Source organism: Micropterus dolomieu, unplaced genomic scaffold (genome assembly GCF_021292245.1).
Source record: "Micropterus dolomieu isolate WLL.071019.BEF.003 ecotype Adirondacks unplaced genomic scaffold, ASM2129224v1 contig_9758, whole genome shotgun sequence".
Taxonomy (NCBI): domain Eukaryota; kingdom Metazoa; phylum Chordata; class Actinopteri; order Centrarchiformes; family Centrarchidae; genus Micropterus; species Micropterus dolomieu.
Window position 1 is genome coordinate 2893 of NW_025738744.1, and position 11682 is coordinate 14574.

The 11682-nt window shown below is 43.4% G+C and overlaps 1 protein-coding gene across 1 annotated transcript; it reads right to left on the bottom strand.

The window, feature by feature from the left end:
* Positions 1–1413: 1413 nt before the first annotated feature.
* Positions 1414–10599, bottom strand: vps35 (VPS35 retromer complex component; the record flags this gene model as incomplete). The annotated part of the gene is given in 7 exon segments (XM_046041983.1): positions 1414–1653; positions 3339–3518; positions 3613–3735; positions 4031–4186; positions 4605–4812; positions 5248–5396; positions 10491–10599. Coding segments are annotated over 6 exon segments (1044 nt in total), but the record flags the coding sequence as incomplete, so codon positions are not given.
* Between the last annotated feature and the right edge of the window lie 1083 nt (positions 10600–11682).

Consider the following 11682-nt stretch of genomic DNA (forward strand, 5'->3'; position numbering starts at 1 on the left):
CACACGGCAGCATGAAAGGCACCCGAGCTTCTCACTCGTCTGTCTCCGCCGACAGAGATTAGCAGAGGAGAACTGGGACAGGTGAGCATCACATAGCGCCCAGAGAACCCGATATGGAGAGGGCAGGGAAGAGTAGCGGCAGCTTGTGAGAAGTGCTGGTGCACGCAAGAAAAAGTTCTGGTATGCCAAAGAGTAAAATGTAGTACTGTGTACCGATGAGTACCTGTCCACTTCAAGCACTGCACACAAGTGATCCAGTTTGAATGCTCCGCTGGCTGTCTAGAAGTAATGTCCACACAGATTGAGGATTTGAAATGCTATTTTTTTTTCATGCCACTGGAGATTTTCCTTTGGCACTGGCTAAAACGTATATGGTAACGTATCTGATTGTCATGCTTGTGTGTGTATGTGAATTTTTCCGATAGAACAAACTTATCAGTTTACTTAATATACACTACAACAATGTACCTTATTAAAGAAAATCTTTGCACATCTTTAGGTCTAACAAAATGCATGACATGTTGCCTAAGAAGCTATATTCTAATTAAAGTTATACAATAGTATTTGCTATGGTATATATACAAAACAAAAAAATTTACTTTCTTACCTCAAAATCAGCTTCTCTCTATATTTTCAGAATCTACAACCTTGACAACCACAATACGTGATCATAAGGAAGTTGGTAAATACTGAAATGATTTCATGACTCCTATCTTATCTTTAATTGATGGAATTGTTGTTACAACTGGCCCTACACATCCCCTACACATGGCCAAGATATCAGCCCCTCAAGGTTTTCCCTACTCCAATTACAGAAACCAGATAACTGCAGTAACGAGAGTAACCTGGTTACACGTTAACAAACTGACAGCGCAGCTTGAAACTCTTAAGCTGATGATACATGGAGCAACTTTTAGAACAATTGTGCTGGGCAATGTTGCCGTCAATGGTAACGAGTAAGATTACTACCATAATCACCTTCCCCCACCACGCCCCGCCGCTATCCGTTCAAAACATAGTTGGACTTGCCACCAGCAACAATGCCCAGCAACATTGCTTAAAACGTTTTCCCGTGTACCATCAGCTTTAGTCTTAACAGTCTTAACATTTTGGAAATCTGATATTTGTAGTTTCCTACCGCATCGTTTTCCCTCTCATAGAAGCAGACGTATCTGTTGAGGATTTCAATGAAAAGCTGGACTTGCAGCGATGGGTCCATGCACTGGTGGGCAATCTTCAGGGCTTTCTTTAGACACTCCATCACACGCTTACCATCGCGGATCTAAAGATGCATCAAAGTAAGTATACTGGAGCCATTTACTCACAGCACAGAACATTTAGTTCTTTTCTGATTTAGAATGTTTGAAAAAGTGCACAAAAAACCCACAAAAAAACAAAACACCTCCAACACACCTCTTCACCATTTTTGTCGGTGCTACGACCGGACCAAAAGAGATGGGCACAGATACTGACGGCTCGGCACTGGTCAGGTTTTTTCAGCAGCTTGGAGGCAGCCAGTGCACACTGAGTTCTCAGTGGCTCGTGGTTCTCCTCGCTGAAACATCGCATTCGTTCAAAGGTACCAATGATCAGTGTGATGGCTGCCAATTGGGCTTTGGAGTCGCTGATTTCATCCTCATACAGAGAGAAGGCCTGGTGATGCATTGAGAAGCAAGACAAAAGAAGGAAAGATAGTGGACAAGGAGGGAGTGAGAAGAATATGATTGAGACAAAGAATGTGAAAAGATGATTGCTAGAGGTTTCGCTGAAAAAAAAAAAATAAATAAATAAATCAATGAAAGAAATCACCACAGTTCTCAGCTCTGGAATTTTCTGACCTTGAGTAGTCACCTATTTTTAAATATTGCTGCAGTCAGGTTACTCTGACTGCAGCAATATTGTGCTGCTTTTCTACGAGCTGAAGTAGCATTAATTTAATTAAATTAATTAATTAATTAATTAATACCACAGAATGTTTAAATAACAGACCAGAGTTTAAGTCCACTTGGAACCTGAATACCTTATTGGATTTTCCATGACCAAAGAGGACTTTTCATACAAGTCATCCTTTTCATTTAACTGAAGCTCAGTTGACTGCCACTGTAGCTGCAGAAAAGCCAATTCACTGCCTTAGATTTATGGCATGTCCTCCCCACTATGGGTTGTGGCTTACAGATTATTTCCAAGATGCAAAAGGCCCAAATGTATGTTTGAGGTTTCCCTTATATCAGTTACTTTCTACTGCATATAATGTGGTTCTGAGGGTATTCTAGAGCAACAGCACCGGTAGTTTCTTATCTTAACTTGGGTCCCTTTCACACCTGTATTTTGGCTAAGGCCCCATTTACACTACTCCGTTTTAGTTTAAAAAAGGAAAATTAAAACCAATACGATCTCCGTCCACGTTTTAGAGTTGATCTCCATCTATACTCAAACGACTGAAAAACACCGGGCATGTGCGTGCCGCTGTAAAAATGATGCAGATGGTCTTTCTCTTCCGTAGTTACTAGGGCTGTCCCAGACTAAGTCAAATCAGAATCATCCACTTTAGCTCCGCTTTAATCTTGAGAAGCTGCAGAGTTGCAGTCTCTATTCATTCAACTTACACTGTAAATTTCCAGCTAAACTGACGCTTTTCTCTCCCTCCCTCCTGCCATTCACCGGTCTTGTGCAGAGTTTTACGTGCATTCCGTGCTGCCGACAGCTGCACGCACCTCGCGGTTCCTCCCAGGTCTATTTCAAGTAGCTAGCTGTTTAAAAAACAATTTTATATTCTTTGTGTGGTTCATCAACGGTGATAAATTATCTTAAAGTCCTGCGAGGTGTGGACAACTCGGCACAACACCAGTGAAGCTGGGGCTCCACTGCACACATACAAGCTGCGCCTACACATGCACACTGACGCCCCAGGGTTAGGGTTACAATTTTGGATTTATTCACGCACTTTAAAAACATTTATTGAAAGTTTTTTTCTTTTTACATTACAAAAACTTTGTCAGTAGCATCGTGTTTCTGTTTTGCATGACTTATAAGACCCAATCAGAGAGCCAAACGTGAGCATCTGCGTCACCGTCCTCTGTTTTTGCCCATTTTCACTAAAACACTCAGCGGCTAGCGTTTCCAAACATCTCCGTTTTAGGTCTTAATTTTTACTGTTTTAGTCTGGATGGGAGGTGCAAACATAGCAAAAGGTCTCCGTTTTAAAACCAAAACACAGTAGTGTGGATGGGGCCTAATTTGGTCTGACCCAGAGACATGCTGCTTTTACTATGTAGCCTGTGTAGACTGAATGTGAAGAGATTCAAACTGACAACAGACTGTTTTATTGAACATTCTACCTGTGACATGAACTCATAAGCTACTGTCTCGTGATTCTCAAAGCCAATCTCGCCTGCAGCCAGTGCACCCTGTAGGAACAGTCGAAGAGGCAGCTCAGCAAGTTCAGCCTTGATAAGTGCACTGATGGTCTGGTGGGCGAAAGAAAAGATCTTCTGGCACTTCTTTTCCCACTTGTCATCCTGATGGGAGACATATTGGGATCATTTCATAATATTATAGACACACACTTGAAATACAGCATGTGAGATCTAGTGAAAAAGGATGTTTGCAGACCAATGAGGAGTTTTCCTTATATCTGAAGGCCAGCTGGTAAGCTGCGAACACCAGAGGAGGAAGTGTGTAGCGAATCCTTTGGTTTCCACCCGCACCAAAGTGCTTCCGGGCTGTGTTCAGAATCTGACCAGAAATCAGAATGTTAACTTCAATGAACTTTCAAGGCAGCCACTGATTATCATTAATTTCCGCACGATCGATAAATCAATGAACAGGGTGTAATCCATCACAGTACACATCAAGTCTGGCTAAGGTGGAAAAATTACTTTAAAAAAGGAGGCACTACAGCATATTTTCCAAAATAATTGGCAATAAATGCATGTACAGCAGTAACAGGATAGCATGAAGTATATTTAGTGCATGAGATTAATGTGCTAAATCACTGGTATGCTCCTTTAATGTCAAAGGAAGGACTCACAAGGTACTGTTGATCAGGATCTTCAGAGTGGAGCAGATGGATAAAACGACCCACAAGGCTCTGCTCCTCCGCAAAATCCTCTGGGTCAGGATCATCAGCTGGTTGGTCTGGCTGGTCCTGAATCAGTGTGGATACCAAGTTCAAGATGGCATCCACCTAGAGAAACCAGGGAGGGAAGTAAATACAATTTAATAGACCCACTGATGCATTCTGTGTACATTTTTATGGCCAACCTTTCAGGAGGAGGAGCCCCACCCCACCTAAAGACAATTATATTGATCTGCTTCAAAAATAAACAATATGGTTCTTTGATTATCAGAAAGATTACAAATGAGGTTATCCGCAATTTCAGTATTTTTGGTCTAAAATATATAAATATTAAAATGAGGCCATTTATAATTAAATTAATTCTAGTAAGTAAGTAATTCTGGTAAGCTGTGGACAAACCATACTGTTTCATTTTTGAAGAAGATATGTGTCTTTAGGTGGGGAGGGAATCCCTTAAGGGTCAGAATGTGATGAATTCTGACCCATGTTGACATCCTTGTTTTAAAGTGCTAGCTAGGTATTCCACCTGTTCCTGTGCCACAATAGTGGTGTTGTAGTCCAGTGTGTTGCTCAGAACATAGCAGCTCATGCTCTTGCGTGACTCATAGTCAAAGTACTCGAAGAGTGGTGGAAAGTGCTTGAGCTGCAGCACTGTCAGGATGTTGTTGTAGGTATCCACTGGGATCTTCAACAGTCGGGTAAGTTCCTTTGACACTGCACTGCTGGTTGCTATGCTACAGGGGGGAAAGAATGGAAATGGTCAAAGTGTGACATAAGTGTGAATGCAAGTTAGGCAAAGAGTATATTTAAATGCCAATTACTATACCTGTTGTCTGTGAGCATATTTGCGATGTGATATAGGTTTACCTAAAGTAACAATGCAACATGAGTATAATGGTATCCAGGTTTCTGATCATTGCTATCTTCTTAACTCAAACAACAGCCTCCAGCTGCTCCAAGAGCTCTTCCTCCTCTCCCCTTTTCTGTTATTTCCACTGTGTGAACAAGTACTGTATTTCTTTTTGATTTCTGTCTTTTACTTACTGTAAGTTATTACTTGTTTTTATGAATTTTATCTTCTTTTATTTATTTTATGCAAAATTCCTAGCACATCAGTCAGCACAGACCAAACATACCGATTAAGTAAATCTCAGTGCGTCAGGACTTACTGTTCCAAGTTGAGCTTGTTGAATATCTCCACAGTGCCCTCCAGGACCTTATCTACATAGTCAACACGTTCAGGGTAGCATTTCATTGCCAAATTAATGAGAGAGACCTGAAGAGAGACCACGTCCTCTGATGGCATGTCCTGTCGAGACTGAAGGAGGAATATCAGAATGAAAACATCAGCATGGTCAGTCGACATTTGTTTGGGATTTATGGATTATAGAACTGTAAGCAGATGACATGAATTAAAGTAAAAATCCATTAATTCTATTTTAGAACACGAGATTTCATGACATCGTCTATCATCATTGATTTAAACATTAATTAAATGAGAAACAATTACACTGTTATCCTAGGAAGACAGATGTTCATGTAAAATCTATCTGCATGTAAAACGTTTTTGTTTTTTTCTCAATTGATAAATATAATCTATTAAAGTGGTCATATAATACTCATTTTCAGGTTCATCATTTTATTTAGGGGTTGCACCAGAACAGGTTTACCTGGTTTCATTTTTAAAAAACACCATATTTTTTGTCATACTGCACGTTGCTGCAGCTCCTCTTTTCACCCTGTGTGCTGAACGCTCCGTTTTGGCTTTTGAGTGACGCATCTCTGGAAATCTAACAGTGACCCTACTGCTCACCTGATTTATTACCTCAGTAAACACTTTAATAATTAGTTTATGGTCTCAATCGCTAATTTCATGTCTTATACAACAGACCAAAAATAGACCAAAGCAGAGTATGCTTCAGGACGGGACTATCTGTGATTTACAATTCGTTACCATGGCAACCTGTCAATCAAGCTAGAGTGACTCGTACCCACAGCCCTGTGTAAACTTAACCAGCGGCGTTGAAAAAGCCTATTAGGAGTTGGCTGTTAATTTTCTCTGTTTAGTAGATTTTGTTTTAAGCCTGTTTTTTCGCTGGACAAAATTAACATCCCAGTTAAAATGACTGGGATTACTAGCCAAGCAAGCTAGGTGCATCTGTTTTACTGAGCTTGGTCTCTACATCACGGTAACAACATCCATTGACTGCCTAGAGGGTAGCAAATGTTTGGAAGGAAGAGGAGAGGCAGCAGGCGGACGTCTTGTCACTGTATGCTGCAGCTCAGTGTTTTTCCACCGGTGTTTTTGAGGGCGTGCATAACTAGCTGCTAGGCGAACATTATGAAGCGTGTTTTCTTGTGATGTCACAAAAAAGTGAAAGTAAAGGCTGCATTCATGTGACAACACTGAAAATAAATGACACTTTACTACAATGTAAAGTAGTGAGTGTACACTAGGAAATAAAAGCTGAAATTCTGAACTCGTCTCATACTCATCTTTTGATCTTAAACCCAAATGTCTTCAGTGAACAACAAAAACAAAGGAATTTGCCTTACCATTCCAATACTTTTGGAGGGGACTGTACAACTGTGAATTTGCTGTCCCGTCAAAATAACACATCACACAGCCATTAATGTCTAAACTGCTGGCAAATCAAAGTGAGTACACCCCTAAGTGAAAATGTCTGAATAGGGCCCAAAGTGTCAATATTTTGTATGGCCACCATTATTTGCCAGCACTGCCTTAACCCTCTTGGGCATGGAGTTCAGAGCTTCACAGACTGGAGTCCTCTTCCACTCCTCCATGACGACATCGTGGAGCAGGTGGATGTTAGAGACCTTGCGCTCCTCCACCTTCCGTTCGAGGATGCCCCACAAATGCTCAATAGGGTTTAGGTCTGGAGACATGCTCGGCCAGTCCATCACCTTTACCCTCCGCTTCTTTAGCAAGGCAGTGGTCGTCTTGGAGGTGTGTTTGGGGTCATCATCATGTTGGAATACAGCCCTGCGGCCCAGTCTCTGAAGGGAGGGGATCACGCTCTGCTTCAGTATGTCACAGTACATGTTGGCATTCATGGTTCCCTCAATGAAGTATAGTTCACCATCTGACACCCTTTGAACCAAATAAGTTTTATCTTGGTCTGATTAGACCATAGGACATGGTTCAACTAATCCATGTCCTTAGTCTGCTTGTCTTCAGCCAACTGTTTACGGTCCTTTTTTGTGCATCCTTCCCGGACGACGCCATGCAGACTAATTTGATGCAGTGTGTGGCATGTGGTCTGAGCCCTGACAGGCTGACCCCCCACCCCTCTGCAGCAATGCTGGCAGCACTCGTACGTCTATTTCCCAAAGACAATCTCTGGATATGATGCTGAGCACGTGCACTCGACTTCTTTGGTCGACTGGGTTATTTCACAGGAATTGTTCCTGACACAGAGTCAGAAATCAGCTGTTCATCAGAGTGATGGCTTGTGGGAAGAAATTGTTCTTGAGTCTGTTGGTTTTGGCGTACAGTGCTCTGTAGCGCCTACCAGAGGGGAGGAGGTGGAACAGGTTGTGTCCGGGGTGAGATGGATCTGCAGTGATGTTTCCTGCCCGTTTTCTGACTCTGACTCTGAATGGAGGGCAGGTTGGCACTGATTATTTTTTTCTGCAGTCCTGACTCTCCGTTGTAGTCTGTCTCTGTCCTTTTTGGTGGCAGATCCAAACCAGACAGTGATGGAGGTGCAGAGAACAGACTGAATGATGGCTGTGTAGAAGTGGATCAGCAGCTCCTTAGGCAGGTTGAGCTTCCTGAGCTGATGCAGGAAGTACATCCTCTGCTGGGCCTTCTTGATGATAGTGTTAGCTCCCACTTCAGGTCCTGGGAAATAGTGGAACCCAGAAACCTGAAGGATTCCACAGCAGACACAGGGCTGTTGAGTATGGTGATGGGGGGCAGAGTAGGGGGGCTCCTCCTGAAGTCCACTATCATCTCCACAGTTTTGAGCGTGTTAAGCTCCAGGTTGTTCTGACCGCACCAGAGAGTCAGCTGATCAACCTCCCGTCTGTAGGCCGACTCATCACTGTCCCGGATGAGGCCGATGTCCGTCATGATGACCGTGTCGTCAGCGAACTTCAGGAGTTTGACAGATGGGTCTCCTGAGGTGCAGTCGTTGGTGTAGAGGGAGAAGAGCAGTGGGGAGAGCACACACCCCTAGGGGGCGCCAGTGCTAATAGTCTGGGTGCTGGATGTGATGTTCCCCAGCCTCACCTGCTAACTCCTGTCAGTCAGGAAGTCTGTGATCCACTGACAGGTGGAGGCTGGCACAGTGAGCTGGGTGAGTTTGGTGCTGAGGATGTCCGGGATGACGGTGTTGAACGCCGAGCTGAAGTCCATGAACAGGATCCTTGCATATGTCCCTGGAGAGTCGAGGTGTTGCAGGATGTAATGCAGACCCAAGTTGACAGCATCATCCACTGACCTGTTAGCCCTGTAGGCAACTGCAAGCAAGGGGCCAGTAATGTCCTTCAGGTGGGCCAAAACCAGTCTTTCAAAGGACTTCATGACTACAGATGTCAGGACGACGGGCCTGTAGTCATTTAGTCCAGAGATGGAGGGTTTTTTTGGGACCGGGATGACTGTGGAGCGTTTGAAGCAGGAGGGAACTTCACACAGCTCCAGTGATTTGTTGAAGATCTGAGTGAAGATGGAGGCCAACTGGTCCGCACAGATTTTCAGGCACGATGGTGAGACACCGTCAGGTCCAGGAGCCTTCCTGATCTTCTGCCTTTGGAAGAGGTGGCTCACGTCCTCTTCACAGATCTTGAGTGCAGGTGAGAGGTCAGAGAGAGGGGGAAGGTGACCGTTTGAAGATGGCGTTGGAGCGAGGGAGAGGTGTGACTCTGGGGTTTTCAAACCTACAGTAGAAACCATTCAGCTCGTCAGCCAGTCGTTGAGTACCAGCAGTGTTGGGGGATGGTCTCTTGTAGTTTGTGAGTGTCCGTAGGCTTCTCCACACTGACGCAGGGTCGTTGGCTGCAAAGCTGTTATTTAGCTTTTCAGCGTAGCGCCTCTTTGCAGCTTTGACCTCTTTAGTCAGCGTGTTCCTGGCCTGGTTGTACAAGACTCTGTCCTCACTTCTGAAGGCCTCCTGCTTGGTCTGACGAAGCTGCCTTAGTTTCGCTGTGAACCAGGGTTTTTGGTTGTTGTATGTGCGGAAGGTTTTAGTCGGCACACACATGTCCTCACAAAAACTGATGTAAGATGTCACAGTGTCAGTTAGTTCGTCCAGGTCAGTGGCTGCAGCCTCAAAAACACTCCAGTCAGTGCAGTCAAAGCAGGCCTGTAACTCCAGCTTTGACTCGTTGGTCCATCTTTTCACAGTCTTTACAACAGGTTTAGCAGATTTCAGTCTTTGCCTGTGTGTCGGGAGAAGATGAACCAGACAGTGATCAGAGAGTCCTAAGGCTGAAAGGGGAACAGAGCGATAGGCGTCCTTTAATGTTGTGTAGCGGTGGTCCAGTGTGTTAGTGTCCCTGGTGGGACACTTAATATGCTGTCTGTACTTTGGAAGTTCATGACTGAGGTTTGCTGTGTTAAAGTCCCCAAGAACTACGAGCAGGGAGTCTGGATGTTTTTTCTCCACGTTAGTTATCTGGTCGGCCAGGTGTAGTAACGCCTCACTAACACAGGCCTGAGGTGGAATGTAAACAGCGACCACAACAAACGAGGAAAACTCCTGCAGTGAATAAAAAGGTTTACAGTTTATAATGTCTCTAGGTGAGGCCTGCATGATTTTTCCAACACTGACATCTGTGCACCAACCTTCGTTTATATAGAAACAGAGTCCGTCTCCCCGTGTTTTTCCCATGAGATTAAATCCCGGTAGGTGAAGTGCGCTGTCTGGGATGTGCTCGGTGAGCCAGGATTCGGTGAAACAGAGGGCAGCAGATCTACAGAAGTCCAAATTAATTCTGTTGAGGAGCAGCAGTTCGTCCATTTTGTTGGCAAGAGAGCGGACATTGAGTACTACAACACTAGTACTCACTTTTGTTGCCAGTGGTTTAGACATTAATGGCTGTGTGATGTGTTATTTTGAAGGAACAGCAAATTTACACTGTTATACAAGCTTATACACTCACTACTTTACATTGTAGTAAAGTTTCATTTCTTCACTGTTGTCAGATGAAAAGATGTAATCAAATATTTACAAAAATGTGAGGGGTGTACTCACTTTTGTGAGATACTGTAAAACAGATATGCACTTCTGATGGTATTAAAATGTCAGCTTACGTCCTTATGTCACATTAAAATCACTTAAGCTCACCTAGAGAAATAAATCCTGCCTGAATGGGACTTTAAACAGCTTTTTTATGTGTACAAGCACTTAATTAGTCTTACAGACCAGGTTAACCTAACGTAGCCTACTTGAATGACGGTGGCCACTTGCTGAGAGAAGATGTCAAACAGTTTGATCTCAGCTGGAATGCCAGGGCCATCTTCTCGATGAGCAAACAGAGCAAGTCTGAAAAACAAAACAGAATGGTAAATGGACTGCATTTACCACTCACCAACCACTCAAAGCACTTTACAACACATTTACACGTACATTCATACACTGATGGCAGAGGCTGCCATGCAAGGTGCAAACCTGCTCAGCCGGAGCTATAAGGAGTTCAGTGTCTTGCTCAAGGACACTTTGACCGGGACCCGACCAGGAACCTTTGAGTACACAACCTCTCTACCTCCTGAGCCATGCCAACCGAAAATCTAACCTACAGTCATGGGCAATTACAAATTCTCATGTGTATTTCTATTTTTTTTTTGCATTGGAACAACACAAAAAAGCAGAATAAAGTCAAATCTCAGACCAACACATAACTCCAAAAATGGACTGGACAAAATTATTGGCACCTTTTCAAAGTCTTGAGAAATAATTGTATGTCAAGCATGTCATGCTCCTTTAAAGGAGAACTCTGGGCAATTTAAAAAAAATGTTAATCTTGATCGTTATACCTTTGTGAGTACTGTCTATAGACAGTTTAGCAACTTAGCCATTGTTTAAATTCACCTAAATAGTGTTTTAGACGGCTAGTGGTAGTCTCACACTGAAGTCCCATGGGAACTCAGTTGTTGCCGGAAAAAGATAAGTTCTTGTATTTTCCCATTCTGTTGCCACAATTAGGAACGGCACAAACGCGAACCATTTCTTCTTCACTTGTGAGCAACTCCAATCTTCACTCACTACGCTCCTCCCACCTGCACACTGCTATTTACCTTTTTCCGGCAACAACTGAGTTCCCACGGGACTTCAGCACAAGACTACCGCTAGCCGTCTAAAACACTATTTAGGTGAATTTAAACAATGGCTAAGTTGCTAAAGGCATCTTGTTGTCATGTAAGGGCCCTGTTCATGTTGGACAGACATTTTAATTGCATCTTGTGTCTGTTAAGAGGCACAAAGACACTCTTTATGTATATGCCCCCATAACTGCCGTTTTAGCTGAGTGGGAGCTCTGGGCATTAGCTGTAGCAGCTCCGTGTTACAAGCACCAATCCGGTTTGTTTTGTTTTCTATAGACAGTACTCACAAAAGGTATAACGATCAAGATTAACTTAA